General features: G+C 46.7%; 1 protein-coding gene across 11 annotated transcripts in view; it reads right to left on the bottom strand.

Annotated features, from left to right (window-relative positions):
- Nucleotides 1-1,758: 1,758 nt before the first annotated feature.
- The window catches only part of LOC139408984 (dynamin-like GTPase OPA1, mitochondrial), a 58,152-nt gene continuing 39,092 nt past the window's right edge, over nt 1,759-20,818 (bottom strand). For all 11 annotated transcript variants that reach the window (XM_071153560.1, XM_071153550.1, XM_071153549.1 and 8 more), the window contains 2 exons: nt 4,260-4,332; nt 1,759-3,621 (listed from right to left, as the gene is read on the bottom strand). In XM_071153560.1, coding sequence (XP_071009661.1) covers nt 4,268-4,332 — 65 coding nt within the window. In that variant the 3' untranslated portion in view covers nt 1,759-3,621; nt 4,260-4,267. The remainder of the gene's footprint in view (nt 3,622-4,259; nt 4,333-20,818) is intronic.

The following is a 20,818-nucleotide window of genomic DNA, read 5'->3' as shown; positions in this document are numbered from 1 at the left end:
ATCCCACCAAAATGCAGGAGAGGGAGGGGTGCGAGTGAGGGGAGGATTAAAAAAAAAAAAAGAAAAAAAAGAACAAGACTACTCTTTTGAGAAGAGTAGAAATGAAGCTTTGTAAGCGTCTGCTGCAGTGGCACATTTGACAGGTCTTTACCAGTCTTCCATCCCCTTTGTGTCAGGCGCATAATGGTGGGGGGGGGGGGGGGGGGACAAACTGAGCCACTGTGCCGTTGTGTGGCCGACTATTAGTCAACGTGACAGCCTTTGGAGATGCTAATAGTTGTATAGTGTGTCCTTCCTCCTCTGAACATGGTTATCTGATAGCACAAAGGCATTTTCGTCTGGAGGTTGACTTTTTCCCCCATTCTTCTGAGACTCTGTACAGAGTCATTAGGTTAGTTTTTTTCTTCTTCTTCTTCTTCACAAAAAGGGTATGTAGCCACCCACGAATGCAAAAATAAAGCCAGTTAACGCGGATGTGTGTACGCCCCCCTCAGGTGGTGGCAGCGAGCAGACCCCTAACGTCCCAACTACCACCGCCCCCCTTTGCCCCCTGGCGACGTGGAAATGCAGTAACAACCAGGTCCTTGTGAAAGAGGAGCGGAGTGGAGGACCTCGAGCCCTTTTGAGATTAATCAGCCTTACACCTCAGCTCCCTCCCCCATACTACCTCGGGGCGGGCCGCATCCAGGAGTCGAGAGAGACCTCGACACGCAGGCTGTTGGGCCCGACTGGGAGGAGATCCCAGAAGTTAAAGCTTGGTCGCAAATGGGTCTTCCAAATTGACAATGACCCCAAGCATACTTCCAAAGTTGTGGCAAAATGGCTTAAGGACATCAAAGTCAAGGTATTGGAGTGGCCATCGCAAAGCCCTGACCTCAATCCTATAGGAAATTTGTGGGCAAAACTGAAAAAGCGTGTGCGAGCAAGGAGGCCTACAAACCTGACTCAGTTACACCAGCTCTGTCAGGAGGAATGGGCCAAAATTCACCCAACTTATTGTGGGAAGCTTGTGGAATGCTACCCGAAACGTTTGACCCAAGTTAAACAATTTAAAGGCAATGCTACCAAATACTAATGGAGTGTATGTAAACTTCTGACCCACTGGGAATGTGATGAAAGAAATGAAATAAAGTGGTGATCCTGACCTAAGACAGGGATTTTTTTTACTAGGATTGAATGTCAGGAATTGTGGAAAAACTGAGTTTGAATGTACGTAAACTTCCGACTTCCACTGTAGGTTTGAGCAACAACGACACACTAAACACAGCTGTCTAAAGAAGCGTGCTGTATACAAACGGGGTGGACATTTAAGTGATTTCATATACTCTCCCAACAAGCACAAAGACAACTTTTTGTTTTCCTTTACCATTCAAGTTCTACATTACTCAATGTCGACAAATGAGATACAGACCTGAAGGAGGGCGCACGGGGGATTTCCGCAGCTCAGGAGGATGCATACCATGTCTGCGAGGGAAAAACTAAAAGTCTTCAGTCAAAGGTCAGACCAACAAGACCGTCGTCCGTGCGGCAGAAGATCGCCTGCTGGGTATGAACAGTTCAACATGTAGAATCGCTGGGGAACGAACCCCCCCCAAAAAACGACCACCGATGTTCTGGGGTCAGAGGCGATCAGACGGCCACCCCGCAGCGCTCGGCCGAGGTTTGTGTTAGCTTGTCTTGTCCTCAACACTTCGACAACACTCTGCGGCAGCAGAAGGTAGACGGATGTAGTCAACAGAACATGGACATGACTTCATGGAAAATGCTACTTTTTTTTTTATTAACGTCAATTTGATTTTCACTTATTTTCTTAAACACAATCAAATCTGTAATAAATAAAGCACATCTGAAGGGCTATACCATGCAAACACCTCATTCTACAACATAAAAGAGAACTGTACGTGTTGAACCGACCGATGGATATACTGTTACAAGCACATTGAACTCTGATATTCCTCCCATAAGCAATAACAGATGCATGATTGGTATTAAATGTACATGTACACAATGTACGGTATACATACCCACATACACATATGAATGAGCTGGGTTAAGAATGCGACTAACTCCTTTAGTGCATCTTATCATGAGATAGGCTTTAGAGCCGGGAGCAAAGAGTGAAGGGGAGAGGGGAAAGAGTGAAGGGGAGAGGGAAAAGAGAGGAGAGGGAGAGAGAAAAGAGAGAGAGAGAAGAGAGAGAGAGAAAAGAGAGCGAGAGAAAAGAGAGAGAGAAAAGAGAGAGAAAAGAGAGAGAGAAAAGAGAGAGAGAAAAGAGAGGCATAGAGATTAGGATGAGGTGGACAGAGGAGACGAGAGGGCTCAACAGGAGAGGAAGAGGGAAGAGCGAGAAAAAAGAGGCAGAAGATCATGGAGAGGCAGAAGATCATGGAAAAGCAGAGGCAGAAACAGTGAAAGTACGAGTCAAAGGAGGGGAGGATGGTGTGTGGTTGAGTCCAGTACCAGGAACCCAATCCGTGCTTTATCACCACGTTTGAATCGAGCGAGGTCCCTAGCGTCCTTCCCCCACCAATGTGGTTCCATCCACTGCAGATTGAACTGGATTCTAGTCCAATAGAAACCAAAGCGGGATCTTTTCCAGAACGAACATGGTACAGAGGTTGCTTAGTCCCGTTGTGAAATGAACTGCTATCACATAAACTTGTGATGATGATGAGGTGCACACACACACAGAAGGTCCCAGAGAGAGGTACTTAGTGGGCTCGTGCACACTTCCTATCAAATAGCAGGCACAACTCTCAAATCAGGTCTGCTTCGACGAAATAAAAATCTACATTACATTGTGTGGAATAGATGAACCACTGTTAATATATGTGAGTTTTGGGAGGATGGCGGTTGACTGTTGTACCAGTGTGAACTATGGGGTTCAGTGACGTCGATAAGTTGTAAGAGTTGGACTAGAGCTAGCCACTGGGCTAACTAAAGTGCATTAGCAATAAGAAGTCCTCAAAAATCATGTACTACATAGGGAAAAGGGTGCTATTTTGGAAGCAACCCTCTGACCGGTTCTGAAGCCAATTAAACACATTCCCAACCAAAGGAAAGGAAGTGTGAAGAGAGAGAACCTGTACAACATCGTCGAGAGCAAGAGAGATGTCGCTCGGTCAGTCAGGTGGTGTGTAACTTCAAGCTCGTCTTTTTCCTCCCCGTCTCTTAGTCTTCCGTGTCGAAAGAGTGAAAAGACGAGCAAAAAAAAAAAAAGAAGAGGCAGGAGACAGTTGTTGGATTGATGTGTGAAGAGGACACGTCTGGTGAACACATCCAGGGCCTTTAAAGCCCTGTGGAGAAGGCATGAGGCTGTGATAGGGAGCCCACCCAGATCTGAGAAAGTGCTCGATGCTCTGCCACGCTGGTAAACGTACCCAGCTCAGTTTAAAAGGGCTCTGTCCGACACACTCCACTTCTCTTCCCTGTGCTGCGGCTCCTTCTTTCATTCCCCTCCTTTCTTGTCCGTGAGGTGTGTAAAGGGGAGCGGTAAGCTAAGCCATAGACATTAAAATCAGATTTGGGGGTGGGGGAGTAGTCATTTACAGAGGTGGAGGGGGTTGTTTTCTTTGATCAGTGCATTGCTTCTGGGATCCGCAGGTTTTCTTCCAATGGTTTCTGCAAAGACAAAGGGTGAGATAGTTCAAATGATTCCACAGAACACTCGTTACTGGTGGGACAGTGACACTATCAACCAGCAATGAGCTGCATCATTTGAGTAGAAGCTAAGGGATGTGCATCTAGATACATGGGCTCCGGTACAGGAACGATACTTTTAACTGGAAACCATTTGGTGCAATTTGATCATTGGAACGACTCGGTGCGGTTTGATTCATTTCAATTCAATACAGTAACAATTGTTTTCTATTTTAAAATGTATATCTGATAGTGCTGGAGATCCGGGGGTCAGAGAGAGAGAGAGGTGCGTGAATGATGTAGTGTTTGGGCTGAGCCATAGGGCAGACTGAGCATGTAAGATTAGGGAGGGGGGGGGCACTTTGTTTTTGTCCCCCAACTTTTTATTTAATAAAAACTTTCATTACCCACTGATTAACTTGTCAGTTAACGGCCCAACACTCTTAACCGCTGGCAAAACTCTGGAATGAGTAGGTGTGTCCAAACTTTTGACTGGTACTGTATGTATTCACATGATTTGAGGTATGTTGGAGACATTTCTGTACAATGCTGGCCACTAATAGTCAATGTACTGTAGCACATGTGAGATATCTACAATGAGATCACTGAGAGTCAGATACCTGATGCTCTACTTCTCCTTGTGAAGAGCTTCTATGAAGGCTTCAAGTTTCTCCTGAATCTCACGGACTTTCTCTGCAGAGGAGGAAAGACCAAAGGGAGTGGGTTAGTTGAGAATTTAAAACAAACAGCGGATATGGAGCAGGGTTGGGTCAATTCCAAATTGAAGACAGTCAATTCAAGAAGGAAACAAAAAAAATCTGACTTTGTGGATTTTTTTTTATTTTCAATGAATTCTCAACAAATTGACAAGGAGAACCTATGTTTAAAAAGTACATATTTTAGAATTTTTCAATTTAAATAACTTCCTGAATTGACGGACTTCGAAGTGACCCCAACCCTGATATGGAGCGTCCAAGATGCCTCAGTTCATACAGTACGTCACAGAAAACCACTTGTGAGTGGTTGATTCTGCTAAAAGAGGCTTATTCTATTCTATTGTGTTAGTATTTGCGAGACGACCCAAGGAGTTTGAGATGTTTCTCAGAACCGTGGCGTCCAACTACCAGTGACACAAGTTACAGCTCAAATATAAAAACGCAACATGCAACCATTTCAAATTTTACTGAGTTACAGTTCGCATAAGGAAACCAGTCAATTGAAATCCATTCATTTGGCCCTAATCTCTGGATTTTACAACTGGGAATACAGGTATGAATCTGTTGGTCACAGATCCTTGCGACATTGGGCCATGCATTATCATGCTGAAACATGAGGTGAGGGCGGTAGATGAACAGCATGACAATGGGCCTCAGGATATCGTAACGATATCTCTGTGCATTCAAATTGACATTGTTAAAATGCAATTGCGTTCATTGCCCGTAGCTTATGCCTGCCCATACATTAACCTCACCACGGGGCACTCTGCTGATGTCAGCGCTGTGAACAAACTGCACACCCACATGACGCCATACACTCCATCTGCCCGGTATGCTTGAAACCGGGATTAATCTGTGAAGAGCACACTCTGAGTCCACAAAACTGCACATTTTAGGGAGGCCTTCTATTGTTCCCAGCACAAGGTGCACCTGTGTAATGATCATACGGTTTAATCAGCTTCTTGGTATACCACACCTGTCAGGTGGATGGATTATCTTTGCAAAGGAGAAAAGCTCACCAACAGGAATGTAAACAAATTGGAGAGAAATAAGCTTTTTATGCATATGAAAAATTTCTCAGATTTTTTAATTTAGCTCATGAAACATGGGACCAACACCTTACATGTTGTGTTTATATTTTTGTTGAGTGTTCATAATAGCCCATGGCATACCTTCACAGTGTGTGAATTGTGAAACCAACGCCCTGAAATGTTGCAGAATAACAGACTTGTCACAGGCCATTGTGCCTCCACTGTCACCTCTTATTTCAGCCCAACAGCAGATGGTTCCCCACTGACAGCCCTCAAACCTAAAAAAAAACCTGACCACTTCAGTGAAATATTCTGATGAAGAGGAGAGTTGTGGGCCATTTCAAGTAAGCTCACCGCCACCACCACATCAAAGACCCCCCCCTCCCCTCCGAACCGATGACATGTTATGTCCCCCCAGGCACACGTCTAGCTAATGGACGGGAGATACCATGACAACATTCCACATGAAAGGGAAAATATACTGGAGAAACGTTGAGTCACCACCTCCCGCCGTTGGGGTCGTTTCGAGGAGAAATCTGTCCATATGACAACATGTACTGTCACACGAGGGACTGCAGTAACAGAGACTCTTTAAATCACTGATTTAACAATGGCAAGAGTAAAGTCTATGGGCCAGAGAGAGAGAAAAAGAGGCCTATAGGGGAGTAGCAGTGCCAGCTGCACCCATCCTTGGCCCCGTCTCTCCTTCGCGCTCTATTCCAGTAGACTAATCCGACTGGAGCTGCCCCAAGCACAAACTCAAACAAAACTCTGAGGCACAAACTGCAACTCAGCTACTTCCAATCAGCCTCACGAGATGCAAATCAGAAGAGTATCTTCAAATACTTTTGACTCAAAAAGGTTGGAAAGCTTCAAAACCATAAGTCGCCTTGATTTCCACGGGGACAATAAATCATAGCGGTTTAGACATGGGAACAACGATGTCTTAAGTGTCCATTTCAGGTCAACACAAAAGGTGGGAGCTGCATGCGTGCTTTAGAGGGTAACCTCATCCTAGAGCGAGGGGCTCGTGCGAGACCCTTTGAAGGGGAACGGGTGCAGAGGTATCCCTTTCTGACGGATGAAAGGCACACGGCAGCCTTTGAGGACACGCGCGCGCGCACACCTCAGAGCCCTGAAATATAACACTGAAAGTGCTGAGAAAACACTGACCTCACACAAACACAGTGGAAAAACAGCACAAGCAGTGTCAGAAAAGCACCTATCCCCCTCCTCTCTCTCTCTCTCTCTCTCTACACACACACACACACACACACACTCTCTCCTGGCAGGTGGCAAAAAGAAATTCCCCAGCCTTTGATACTCAGTAAACACGTCAGGGCACAATAGGGAGGCGGTAAGGGGAGATTACAACACCTAATGGAGGCATTAGGGCTGGGAGAGAGGGCACGCTGACACGGCTCCCACAGCTCCACTACCACGGCAGGTGTGGCGAGGCTGAAACCTTACCCGGCTGGAGCCCCACTCTCGAACCATACCGCTCAAAAAGAAAGTTATGGAGCACACATACCAGGAGGAGGAGTGTGGGCCAGGATCCTGCCGCTAAACATCATTTCAATCGGATGAGGAGTACTAGCAACATCTGTCTGACCCAGACCCGCGGGAGAAGAGGGGGAAAAAAAGGGAGGAGGAGAGGTTACATCAAAACAAGAGGGGAAAACCCCTGGCTCACCTTCAGAGCGTCACTGCTGAGCGGAGTCTAGATGTGACGGTGACACGGGAGCTATTGTGTCGAGTTAATTGCTCGATGTGGACCACTTACTGCAACAGGTCAACCCACAGACCTGAAGTCCATTTTACAGTGTTATAGCAGTTCTCTTACCTTATAGCTGTAGGAGGTCTCAATATATATATTTTTTTACCAGAATTTGATAGGTAAAACGGTCCGCAATTCACTTTAATTTATAATGGTGTTATAATGAAGGCCCTGCCATCTTGCGGGAGAAAAGCGAGGGCACGCACGGCTCTGAATGGCAGCTTTCAGAAAAAGCCAATATTTTGGGCAGCAACAGTGAGAAACAGATATTTATTTCTCTTCCCCATCTGTTTGTCCAACAAGACGACAAGGGAAAGAAAAAGGCCACAACAAGGCGGCTTTCCTTTTGAGGCGTACGAAAATGCAACACACGAAGTGGACAGAGTCGCCGTTCCTTGCCTGTTGCCTCAGAGGAATAAAAAAATATAATCTATATAGGCGCATGTTTACCTAAGAGATGAGCCCTGAGACACTGCTATTCAGCCGCCCTCCCCTTTATCTCGTCATGAATATTCCAATAATCCTTTGGCCTCTATCCCAGAGGCCCCTTTTCAGGGGACTCCGGGCCTTTCCCAATCCCCTCTTTCAGGTCCCTCTCTCGGCTGATCTCCACATGAAATTATCTCTCTTTCACTCCCACTCTGCTGAGCTGTAAAGGCTGTAAGCCTTCGGTGGCCGGAGCAGGAGAAGGGACTGAGGGAAAATCCTTTAATTGACCTGTAATTAGACTGTGAAACAGTGTGGTCCGGGCTGAACAACTGCTCCATACAGATGGAGAGAAGAGAGACCGTAATCTCTTTAATATGGGGGATGCCCCTCTCTAGAGTTTGACGTGAAAGGAGAAAGGCAGACGTTAGAGAAGGGAGACTGTATTAGAGAAAGTGTCAACGCAAGGCTTTCTGTGGGTAACGTTTGGTGCCAAGACCAGCCCCTGTTGTTTTTGCATGGTGCTCCAGTCCAGCATCAGCCAACTCAAGACAGGGCCGAGTTCACTGCCTGGTCAGGAGGCTCCCGTCCCCCCCCAAAAATGAAATGAGTTAACTTCTCTTGTCACAAGCAAGGTTACAGTCGGGGGGGGGGGGGGGGTGATCCGACTCTTTGAACGTCTGCATGCGCAATCCTGTCTTGACTGAAAGCCGATCTCTTAATGCAACAAGCAGAAGAGCGGGCCGTCGCCATGTCACTTGACTCGTCTCTAAATCTGTATTGTAACACGCTATAAAAACGTAAGGGCTGCAGGAGGCGGACGCAGAAAGTGGAATGTCGTCGGGCAAAACGCGCCCCGTCAGTGGCAAAGCCATGAATCAGGGCTGGCTCTGGAGGGCTCATCTAGGAACCAGATGTTTGAATAGAGCAGAACCAAGGAGTCGAGCCCGGAGCCTGAACAGGTTCAACCCGGGGTCACCAGAGGGGCCAGACTAAACAAAGTAGCAGAGTGGGGAAAACAAACGCCAGGTGAAGACGAGCTGTGTAGTTTCTTGTACAGTTTTTATTGACAGACATCGACACAGCTTTTATAAAAGGGCGAGATGTCAACAACTAAACTGTAAAATTGGTTAACAAGCAAAATCTGGAGATTTCATTTCGCGGCACACTACTGGATTCAACAGGTTTAATGTTGGAAAACAGCAGTGTGATCAAACACAGAGGACGATGAATTTGAGAGGGTTTTGAGAAAAAGGAATCCATACACGTCCCATATTTCTTAATTCTTCCAACAAAATCATAACATCACTGATCTTACTTTACCTGGACACGATTGAGACTGTATTTCACATACCAGCGCAGAGTAATGACAAGTCTTTTATACTGTAAAAACTGTGCAAGACACTCAAGCTGGAAATTCAGAAAATATCTATGTAATTTGTGAGTTGTTTTGGGAGGGTTGTAAATCATGGTAAAAATCACAGAGAGCCAGAGTTCCCAGGCTTCTAAAGCCAACCTTTTGCACTCAGATGGTCTGTACTGCAGCTAAGTAGCCTGGACAATCAATCTTACTGGGTAATGTCGGCCTGATAATCTCGGGGTGACAGAGTGTTTATGTTAAATCACTGCCATAATCCCTCAGAGCCACAGGTGTGGACTGCCCGCCGCCGAGCGCCCGGGCGTGTGTGAACGCGCACATAAGCAGGCAGACAGACACATTGAACAGAATCAACTGTAATGTGTTCAATACCAAGGCATAGTCTGACTGTGGCACACAGCACATCCATAATCAGGGTCGACACCTTGGAAAGAGCCCCCCCCCCCCCCATCTGTCTCTCCGTCTCCACGACTTCTATCACACGCAGACGAATCTGGGAGGTCCGACTCATGTCAGTCAGTCCCGCGAAGGTAAGTACCATGAAGGAACAGCGCTGATCCCAAACGAACCACAGAGACGGCCGACGACACCCATCAGAACACACACACCACTCCAACTCCCTTCGCTAAATACGGCTTTCCAGCTGGTCCTGAGAGCACACACCTGTCCCAGTGACACGTAGTACAGCAGGAACTGCAAACAAACATTGAATTCCTTAACGCCACCACAAGAGTGAAATGTGTCATTGCAAGCACAATCAAAACACCCTCTCTGAAAACCTACATCAAGTTTATTTTATCTATAACCAAGATTTCATCCAACCATTTCACGCACAGGAATTACCTGACGCGTGGGGGGGGGGGGGGGGGGGGGAGTCAGAACCGGCCTGATAGAAACAGGAAGTATTCACAAAAGTCGACAGACAGTTTGTTCCTTCGGGCATGGTGGGATCTTTTTGTTTGTAAAATGAATTAAGCAAGAAATGGCGGAGGAAACCATAAATTTGAAGTAAACTTGGAACTCCCATTACGACTCGGGAAAGCTTGCAATTTATTAGGCTACAGAAGACATGGTGACGAGCTTGCAGCTCCTTTCCAATAAACATTGAGGGTCTTATTCTGGTGACATGATGTGCAATGCTTGGCTGCCATTTGACAAATAAAAAAAAATCTCACTCTAACCCATAATAATCTCATCATGTTGGCTAGCCGAACTGCACCGTATCTGCGAGCTGTTGGCTAAAGCACATGTACCAAGACCAAAATGGGCACATTGTCCATATAAAGCAACAGTTTGTGTGAGTTGAAAATACATCTGGAAATTTCACCTGTATTTTTTTATGTGGTACATTTAAATGGCAAAAGTGTTTTTTATGTGCACTGTGTCATTACGCAAAGCCTTTGATGTGCAAAAAGCCCGTTTGATGGGAACATCCCTGGCGGGAAAACGGGCATATTGTTTTGATGCGGGTTTTAGAACTCGTATTGAAAATCTGTCGCCAATAGGATGGAAATCTAGCTATTGTCAGTGGGCGATGGGAAGAAGTCTGATAAAATAATATAATACACAAAAACGAGAAGACCTGGCAACTTAAAGCATTCAGCAGTAAACGTAATCCAAATCTAACCCCTGGTAGCCCATGTGCAGGGAAGACATTGAGAAAATCCCCCATTTCATCTGTTCAAAAAAACTAAAAACTAAAAAACTAAAAGAAAAGAGAAGACTTAAAACAGACTGCTCTATTTTCACCATGCGAGGGAGGAAGTGTGTGGTTTTCCTATTACCGCATCCTCTTATTCGAGCCGTGGACAGCTAACAGGGGCCTAAGTGTGTGAACAGTAACGGTGCTGTCAGACAATGCGTCCCAAATGGCATTCTAATTCTCCATATAGAGCACAACTTTTGACCGGAGCTCTATGGGTCCATGGTCAAAAGTGGTGCGCTACATAGGAAATTTGGGAGACAGACTGTGTCTTGAGTGACAGGAGGATCTGCAGGAATGGGGCCCTTGGGGCCCTGCTGGGAGGGAAACAGACGGTCGGAATCCTCACTGGGCGCTCATCTGTCCCACATCACGACTTCCTCCACTTCCTCTTTTCCCACCGATCACTCTGTCAGGAGCACCAGGGACGTGTCTCTACACTCCTCAGAGGCTTCCGTTCCTTGTAACCTTTTCTTGATGATCACTGATAGGTGACAGGTAAGGTTGTGTAAACGTGTCCCCCAATGGCCTGAAACAGCTTCCATTGCCTTGTACTTCTTTCACACACATTAGTGCTTTCATTTGTTGCTTTTAGTGGTCTTGGAGGAGGCAAGGAGAGGAGGGTAGATGAGTATTGAGACAAGGCCTGGGAAAGGCAGGTCCAACAGCCTACCCCGTCTCTTTCTGGCTGAGTCTCTGACAGGGTGGACAGTCTCCAAAAATGTCCCCTGCCCCTTTATCCTCCACACTCAGGCAGAGCAAGGAGAGATTTACAACCATCCGGGGACTGCTGCTGCGGGGCCTGTGAAACAGATGCAGGGGAATAGGGGGATGGGGTAAGGGCGCGGGGTCACCAAAACACCAGGGATGTGTCGGAGGGAGCGTGGACAGCCCGCCCTGGCTCCCAGCCTCAGCGAGGAAGAAGGGGACAGGGGGAGGAAAAGGAGAGAAGGATGAGGGAGGAGGTTAGGAGGTCGTGATTGGGACTGGGAGCGGCTGGCTGGCCGGGTGTAGGGAGGGCCTCTGATCCAGCTGTTGGGAAGACGGAAGTTGTTTCCTCCACTGGCTGTCAGGGAGGGGTATAAACAGTCCTCTGTCAGAGAGGAGGGGATGGGGGGGCAGACCCACATGTGCTTTTAACATCAGACATGCTCCCTGTTCCTTCTATGTAAAATAAAATAAAAAAATAAAAAAAACACAACACAAATATGTGTACACATGCGTTGCGTGTGAGCTCGTGCGTGCCATGTGCGTGCAAGAGCCCATCCATGGTCGGGAGTTTGGTGTGTGTGAGAGAGCTAAGACAGGAAGAGAGCTGGCTGCAGATGAAAGGATAGACAGAGCAGTATGTTTTAAAGCGGCGTTATGACAACTCTAAATGTAGTGTTTGTCTACTCCCAGCCCCGGAGAAAATGGACAAGTTGGCCCAGAGTCAATCTTTGATGTTTCCTCTTTACGAGAAAACTTCTAAACTAGCACTACAATTAATGCCAGAGTCTGAATCCCAGACGGCACCCTATTCCCTATGTAGTACACTACCTTCGACCAGGGCCCATAGGCCTTCCCATTTGGGGCACAGTCAGAGGATATAGGAAAAAATAAAAAAATACTCAGCTTTGAAAATACAGCCTCTAACGTCCATTTATGATAAAAGCACTTCTTTCACCATCTATTTGTCTATGTGAGGACATGAGGGGAAAGCCGACAAAATGCTTTTTTCAAACCACCAAATTGATGTACAGATCTAGAGGAGAGTAAAAGCTTAACCTAAAGGGGCAGCCAATTCATTTGCCAATGCATTCAAACACAACGGGGCCCTTGAGAGAGCAAGAGCAGCATCAAATGGCCCCTAAGTGATTAAAGGGACAATTCGAGATCCGAAAAATAAGACAGTGGTCATCCCGCCACTTGTTCTGGTAAAATGGCTGAGGGACTGAGGATTGGCAAATCCGCAAAGGACAAAAAAAAAAAAAAAAAAAAAAAGAGCTCCAAATCAAACGTATAGCCCCAAGCATCCTCCCATGTAAAGCACAACAGTGTGATGAAATGTTGCTCCTCAGGAATCCAGAACCCCAGTACAGGCAACAGTACATAAAACTCATGGACATGCTACGTCGCTCCATACACACGCAACAGACAAGTGCCATCTTGTCCTACGGCAGATGCTTAGGCTTCCTCTAAGAGGAGAGAGCAAACAGATAGTGTGTGTGTGTGTGTATGTGTGGGTCAGGGGCGGGGCATTTCTGCTGTGACCTGCCGCCCAGAGCAAACACAGTAAAACCTTGCGCGCACACACACACACACACACACACACACACACACACACACACACACTAATACTCCTATAGGTCTTCCACTACCGCAGGAGGAAACAGAGGAGCACTTCTCACTGAGCCTCGCTAATCACTCCAGAGGAAGATCAGCTCAAAGGAGAGGAGGGAAGGGGGGGGGGATAAAAGGGATAGAGGGAGAAGATGTGAGATGGAGGAGTGTGTGAGGGCATTCCACGGAGCAGGTCCAGACAACCTAGAGTGCTATTGTACACACACACACACACACACACAATACCAGTACTAAGCTCGCGGGAGAGCTAGAAAAGACCAAGGGATGAAGGTGAAGAGAAGTGCGTATGGTGTGTGTGTGGGTGTGTGTGGTGTGTGCACGCACGCTGGCATGTGTCTGTGTACAGGAGCACTCCGCCTGCCTGTGTGCTGTGAGACACGCGCTCTCCATCAATGTGACAAGCTGCATAAACACCCGCAACTCCCCTTTCAGGGCCACAACTTCATGGCATCTGAAAAGCAAAGGCTTATGCTTTCAGAGAGGAGGGAGACCAGAGCGGGCGGCGTTCACACAGCACATGTTCTCCCATCATGAGGAGTCAAAGGGGTGTCAGTCTGTCACAAGGCAAAAACGATAAAGGCGAGAGAGAGAGAGATGGGGAAGAGGGAAAGAGATAGCGAGAAGGAGAAGAAAAAAAAAGAGAGATGGAAAACAGAGCAAGGGTTAAAGAGAGGCACGTAGACAGAGGGAGAGTGTGTATTCTTGGGTTGTTGTAATTGAGTTGTGTATTACTGGAATTAAGGCAGCAGCCCACATCCAGTCAGTCGTCTCCTGACGGGCCTGCAGTTCCATATTAGCACTGGGCTCCTTTCCAGGGAGGGAGAAGAAGAGGCGGCATCATGCCATGCAGCTGCTCTGGCCTGTGGTGCGCTCCTCTTCTCTCCCCCTCACCCACACAAACGCACCCCCCCCCCCCGTACATATACACACACACGTCGCTTCACCTCCACACACCCTGCACCACTGTTAGTACTCCTACGATCCGCCTCCTACACACACACCTCCCCCGTGTGAAACCTGAGTGGCACTGGGCTCTACCTGTCTGCTGCGAGTAGGGGCAAATCGCTCTTAACACCAGACTGCCCCAGGGAGCACATTTCTGCCTTTGTTAAGAGAAGTGCGCCCCCCCCCACCCCCCCTCAAAGCATGCTGCCAGGTGAGGCTCAGGTCGCTTTGAGCAAGAGCATTGAAATAAAGTTTCCCTGCCCTCCCTTAGATAACCCCTGGCCTGGCCTAATATCTTTATGAGGGGACATCCTCTCCAGCCTTCAGATGACGAGTGTGTAACAGCACCATGTTCAGTTTCTCTCACACACACACACACACACACACACACACACACACACACACACACACACACACACACACACACACACACACACACACACACACACACACACACACACACACACACACACACACACACACACACACACACACACACACACACACACACACACACACACACACAGCTAAACTGGTGGGATCTCCTCCTGTCGAGTCTTGCAGGGGGACGGGCCAGACAGCACACAGGTGTGCGAGAGGAGAGGCCCACGTCGGAGTTCAGCCAAACATCACAAGACGGCCACTTGTATCATGTCTAATATCACCATTAAATACATTAGCTTGATATTTTCTATTTACCAGGAAAAATGTATTGGATCTCATTATATCATACGTGGTTAAAGACGACCCTCAGGTGACTGTTGGATGATCGAGAGCCTCAAATTCATTTTGCCCGGGGCCTGCATTTGGCTTTGCGGGTCTGTAGTTTGGAACTAGATGGAGGGTAGAGTGGTATCCAGATGTTCACACCGTCATACCGTTCCTGTACCATACCGCGGTATACGGTATTACCGGCAGTGCACACAAGCGGTGCCATTTCTTTCCAAATGTAAAAATAAATACATCATAATACACATATTTAAGAAGCTGTAACCAAGAAACTTGATCTTGCAATCTAGCCACTAAGCTAGCAAGTTAGCGAGCCAACTGAATAGCTGGAGCCCTGAGCTGGTGATCATTTATTTGGCACATCTCAGATAGGGCTCCCGAGTGGCGCAGCGGTCTAAGGCACTGCATCTCAGTGCTAGAGGCGTCACTACAGACACCCTGGTTCGAATCCAGGCTGCATTGCAACCCGGCCGTGAGTGGGATTCCCAATGGGCTGCGCATAATTTGGCTCAGTGTCGTCCGGGTTTGGCCGTCATTGTAAATAAGTATTTGTTCTTAACTGACTTGCCTAGTTAAATAAAGGTTAAATAAAAAAGACGCTTTAGGGTGCCTCAAAATATACGTTTTTAAAAAGGTATTGAAAAATCATACCGTCGGAATTTAAAAATACCCCAGTAGACACAGTATACCACCCAAGCCTAATTGAGGGGAGAAATGGCAAAGAAAATAGCCTAACTTTATAGAGAACTCCAAACTTCCAAGTTGGACTTCGGCACTTAGTCTTGTGCCTGTGCGCTGAGCCCTATCTAAGAGCCCAGTAGAGTCGATCTGGTCATTTAGAGTGATGGGCTCCACTGCCCTTCGGAGACCTCCAGGGCAACGTCCCAAACGGCACCCGATTCCCTATATGGTGCACTACTTTTGACCAGGGCCCACAGGAAATAGAGAGTGCCAGTTGGGACACAGCCCCCTCTAGCACACATCTAGGTCTACATTAGACAGACAACCAACTCCACACTGTCAGACGGCTAACCAGCACGATCCTCAACTCGTACTACATCTAGACTGACAACCTTACATGAATGGATTGAACCCATTTGACCTAACGTAGCTCGGGTCTTCAAAAAAAAAAGTGCTCCGCAAACCGTAAGGTTGGAGTGCAGAAGCGTCGGTAAAGTTCCAATGAACGTTTTGGAGTTCAGGAGCACCATGGCTCAACGCCTTGTTACACAAGGTTGTGTGGTCGATACCCGCTTTGATAGTGTATCTTACATCCCTTCAGAACCCCTATCCTCCTCCTGCACAGCTTTTGATAAAGTGAAAGTATTCTGAAAATCAGCCTCGACTCCTGAAGCATCACTCCTCCTCGGTTCCTCCGAGTGACAAGAGGACGTCGGAGGAGGAGGACAAGCCCAGGCAGGGATACTCTCTGCGGGTTGTCTGGCTTGCAGGTAACCTCCCGTCCGTCTCCGCCAACATGGGGTGTGACCATTGTGTTCCCAGCCCCACCACTCTCCCTCCTCAAACACTCTGGGAAGGAGTCGGACGTCTGCATCCCAAATGGCAGCCTATTCCCTACGTAGGTCTAGGAACTCCTCTGTGATAGAAGCAGGGGACGAAGAGAGGAGCGTCTTCTCCTTTATTCTATTCCTCTCTGTTTCCCTTCTGGTGGTTGGGTGAGAGAACATGACCCCCATAATAGGAAGTGAAGGCAGCCCCTTTTAAACTCAACCTAACAACTGATGTGTGTGTGTGTGTGCGCGCGTCCGTGAGGGTGTGAGTGAGGGAGAGTGAGGGTGTGTGAGTGAGTGAGGGTGTGTGAGTGAGTGAGGGTGTGTGAGTGAGTGAGGGTGTGTGAGTGAGTGAGGGTGTGTGAGTGAGTGAGGGTGTGTGAGTGAGTGAGTGAGTGAGTGAGTGAGTGAGTGAGTGAGGGTGTGTGTGTGTGTGATTGAGTGAGTGAGTGAGTGAGTGTGTGAGTGAGTGAGTGAGTGAGTGAGTGAGTGAGTGAGTGAGAGAGAGAACATGTGTCAGTGCTTCCCCAAAGATTGTTTTCAGCAGCAGTGGCAAAAGTAGTGGGTGGGTGGGTGGGGGGGGTTGTGGTCACTTCTGCTGACTTATACTTTGTATAACTTGTCACTTATCTTAAAGGGATAGTGCGGGATTCATTATTTATTTTTTTAACAGTCAAATGAATTACCAGATACCGTTTGAATGTCTTTTTATGCAGTTTGAAGGGAGTTGAAGGCAGTTTCATGAGCTATTGCTAGCTATGGACAATGAAAGGAACTCTATGGAAACACCTAGCGTTCTAGTTGTTCACATAGACTTCCAGTTATTGTGTTAATGCTAGTTTGCAGCTAGATATCCCTTTAAAAAGCAGAAATATTTATAAAAAATAAAATAAAAAAACATTTTGTAGTGGCGACAACGATTTAACAGCCACAGGGCTATAGGTGAAACACGGTGGTGTTTGTGAGAGTGTGTTGTGTGTGTGTTGAAGAAGGGTCAAACAGTCGAAAGAGAGGCGTGTATGTGTGTTCAAGGCAACACCTGAATGCCAGTCTAGCCGGCAAACAAAGATAGGAGCCAGACACAGCAACAACCATATCATAGCTGCAAGTGGAAAGCGCCGTCAAATGCACACACCTTTAACAAACTAAACTGAGGAAGAACTAACAATAGGCTAGCGCGTGTGTTTGTGTGTGTGCCCTCATTTTTTCAACTGTGTGTGTGTATGTGTGTGTCATGGTAAATGGTGTGTGTATGTGTATGTGTGAGCACACGTGTGTGTGTTGGAAACAGAGAGGACAAGGCATTGGCAGGCTGGCAGCACGCTTCTCTCATGCTGCTCCACTAATACACTTAGCAGGGCTTCACTAAATAAGCAGGCTACTGTAGTGTGGACGCCTCAGTCTGTCACTGCACAATAGCCTGTTATTATGGGCCGCTCTCTCTGCCTACCAACAAAGAATTACCAACACGGAGCCAGTTAGCAACGATCCACACACACACACAGGCTACTGTAAACACCCACACACTTTAATACAAGTTAGCAACAACCCCAACACACACTCTGTCAACAGGCCTGGACTTGTCTTTATTGGTATAGTCCTCTGTATGACTAACGATCAGTTCCTGGGGGAGGGTCAGAGCGCGTGTGTGTGTGTGTGTGTCACGGCCAACAGCATATGAATTCTCTCCCAGGGTCTCCCGTTACCACGGTAGCAGGCACAAACAGACAGGAACAAGGCCTAGTGACTCATTGCAGCCCCACTGGCATACCGGAAAGAGACACATGACTGTGACTATGCCTGCTCCTCAAGGGTAGGTATCGTATTGACCACGAGTCGAGACAGAAGTACATGTGAATACGCACAGAAAACACATACGGTGCTAACAGACAGGTAATTGTGTTGACCACGAAACACACACACACACACACCTCTGAATATGTATGAAATCATAAACAGATAAAAAATTGAGAGCTAAGCTATATCACACACCAACGCGCACACACCCACCCAAGGAGGTGTTTTTTAATTCACACACGCCGCAACCTTTTATCTTTTCCCTTTCACTCCTAGGTCTGCATCCCAAATGGCACCATATTGCCAATCAGGGTTGCCTAGGCTACTTTGAAACAAGGTAAGACTTAACTCATAAAATGAAGTAAAATGTTCAGGTTTCAAACAATTAAGTAATAAAAAACTGAAATACCTTAATTACATAAGTATTCAGACCCTTTGATATGAGACTCAAAATTGAGCTCAGGTGCCTTTTGTTTCCGTTGAGCATCCTTGAGATGTTTCTACAACTTGATTGGAGTCCACCTGTAGTAAATTAAATTGATTGGACATCATTTGGAAAGGCACACACCTGTCTATATAAGGTCCCACAGTTGAAAGTACATGTCAGGGCAAAAACCAAGCCATGAGGCCGAAAGAATTGTCCGTAGAGCTTCGAGACAGGATTGTGTCAAGGCACCGAACTGGGGAAGGGCACCAAAAAATGTCCGCAGCATTGAAGGTCCCCAAAAACACAGTGGCCTCCATCATTCTTAAATGGAAGAAGTTTGGAACCACCAAGACTCTTCCTCGAGATGGCCGCCCGGCAAAACTGAGCAATCGGGAGAGAAGGCCCTTGGTCTGGGAGGTGACCAAGAACTCGATGGTCACTCTTAAAGAGCTCCAGAGTTCCTCTGTGGAGATGGGAGAACCTTCCAGAATGACAACAATCTCTGCAGCACTCCACCAAATCAGGCCTTTACGGTAGAGTGGCCAGACGGAAGCCACTCCTCGATAAAATGCACATGACAGCCTGCTTGGAGTTTGCCAAAAGGCACCTAAGGACTCCTAGAACATAAGAAACAAGATTCTCTGGTCTGATGAAACCATGATTGAACTCTTTAGCCTGAATGCCAAGCGTCACATCAGTAGGAAACCTGGCACCATCCCTACGGTGAAGCATGGTGGTGGCAGCATCACACTGTGGTGATGTTTTTCAGTGGCAGGGACTGGGAGACAAGTCAGGATCGAGGGAAAGAGGAACGAAGCAAAGTACAGAGAATCGTTGATGAAAAGCTGCTCCAGAGTGCTCAGTACCTCAGACTGGAGCGAAGGTTCACCTTCCAACAGGACAACGACCCTAAGCACACAGCCAAGACAACGCAGGAGTGGCTTCCGGACAAGCCTCAATGTACTTGAGTTGCCCAACCAGAGCCCGAAACTTGAAACCGATCGAACATCTCTGGAGACCTGAAAATTGCTGTGCAGCAATGCTCCCCATACAACCTGACAGAGCTTGAGAGGATCTGCAGAGAACAATGGGAGAAACTCCCCAAATACAGGTGTTCCAAGCTTGTAGCATCATACCCAAGAAGACTCGAGGCTGTAATCGCTTCCAAAGGTGCTTCAACAAAGTTCTGAGTAAAGGGTCTGAATAGTTATGTAAATATGATTTCATTTTTTTTAGTAATGATCTAAAATTTCTAAAAACTTGTTTTTGCTTTGTCATTATGGGGTATTGCGTGTAGATTGGTGATATATATATATATTTTTTTAATCAATTTTAGAATAAAGCTGTATAACGTAACAAAATGTGAAAAAGTCTAGGGGTCTGAATACTTTCCAAAGGCACTGTATGTACACAGTATCAGTCAAAAATGTGGACACCCTACTCATTCAAGGGATTTTCTGAATTTCTTTACTATTTTCTACATTGTAAAATAAGTGTAGACATCAAAACTATGAAACATATGGAATCATGTAGTAACCAAATAAAAGTGTTAAAGAAATCAAAATATATTTTATATTTGAGATTTTACAAAGTAGCCACCCTTTGCCTTGGGTTGCACATTCGTGGCATGGTCTCAACCAGCTTCAAGAGATAGTCACCTGGAATGCAGTTCAATTAACAGGTGTGCCTTGTTAAAAGTTAATTTGTGGAATTCAAGGCACACTTAACCAGAATCTGCAGCGATACACCATCCATCTGGTTTGCGCTTAGTGGGACTATCATTTATTTTTCAACAGGACAATGACCCAAAACACACCTCCAGGCTGTGTAAGGGCTATTTGACCAAGAAGGAGAGTGATGGAGTGCTGTATCAGATGACCTGGCCTCCACAATCCCCCGACCTCAACCCAATTGAGATGGTTTGGGATGAGTTGGACTGCAGAGTGAAGGAGTGCTCAGCATCCGTGGGAACTCCTACAAGACTGTTGGAAAAGCATTCTTCTTGAAGCTGGTTGAGAGAACGCCAAGAGTGTGCAAAGCTGTCATCAAGGCAAACGGTGGCTACTTTGAAGAACCTCAAATATATATATATATATAAAAAATAAAATAAAGTTATTCTACAATGTAGAAAATAGTAAAAATAAAGAAAAACCCTTGAATGAGTAGGCGTGTCCAAACTTTTGACTGGTACTGTATATTCAAATGGGTCATATAGTGCACTACCATAGAAAAATTATACTATGACGATGTTGAAAGTTATAGAAGCACACGCAGGCACTGTCACTTTGCTTCCTCTGTTATCAGTGTGTGTGTGTGTGTGTGTGTGTGTGTGTGTGTGTGAGAGAGAGCACGTCTGGGCTTGTCGACACTCCACTCGGCCGCTCCACATATTGCTGT

The sequence above is a fragment of the Oncorhynchus clarkii genome, chromosome 5, assembly GCF_045791955.1.
Source record: "Oncorhynchus clarkii lewisi isolate Uvic-CL-2024 chromosome 5, UVic_Ocla_1.0, whole genome shotgun sequence".
Taxonomy (NCBI): Eukaryota; Metazoa; Chordata; class Actinopteri; order Salmoniformes; family Salmonidae; genus Oncorhynchus; species Oncorhynchus clarkii.
Note: the sequence above shows the minus strand (reverse complement) of the source record. Positions and strands in the feature narration are given on the sequence as shown.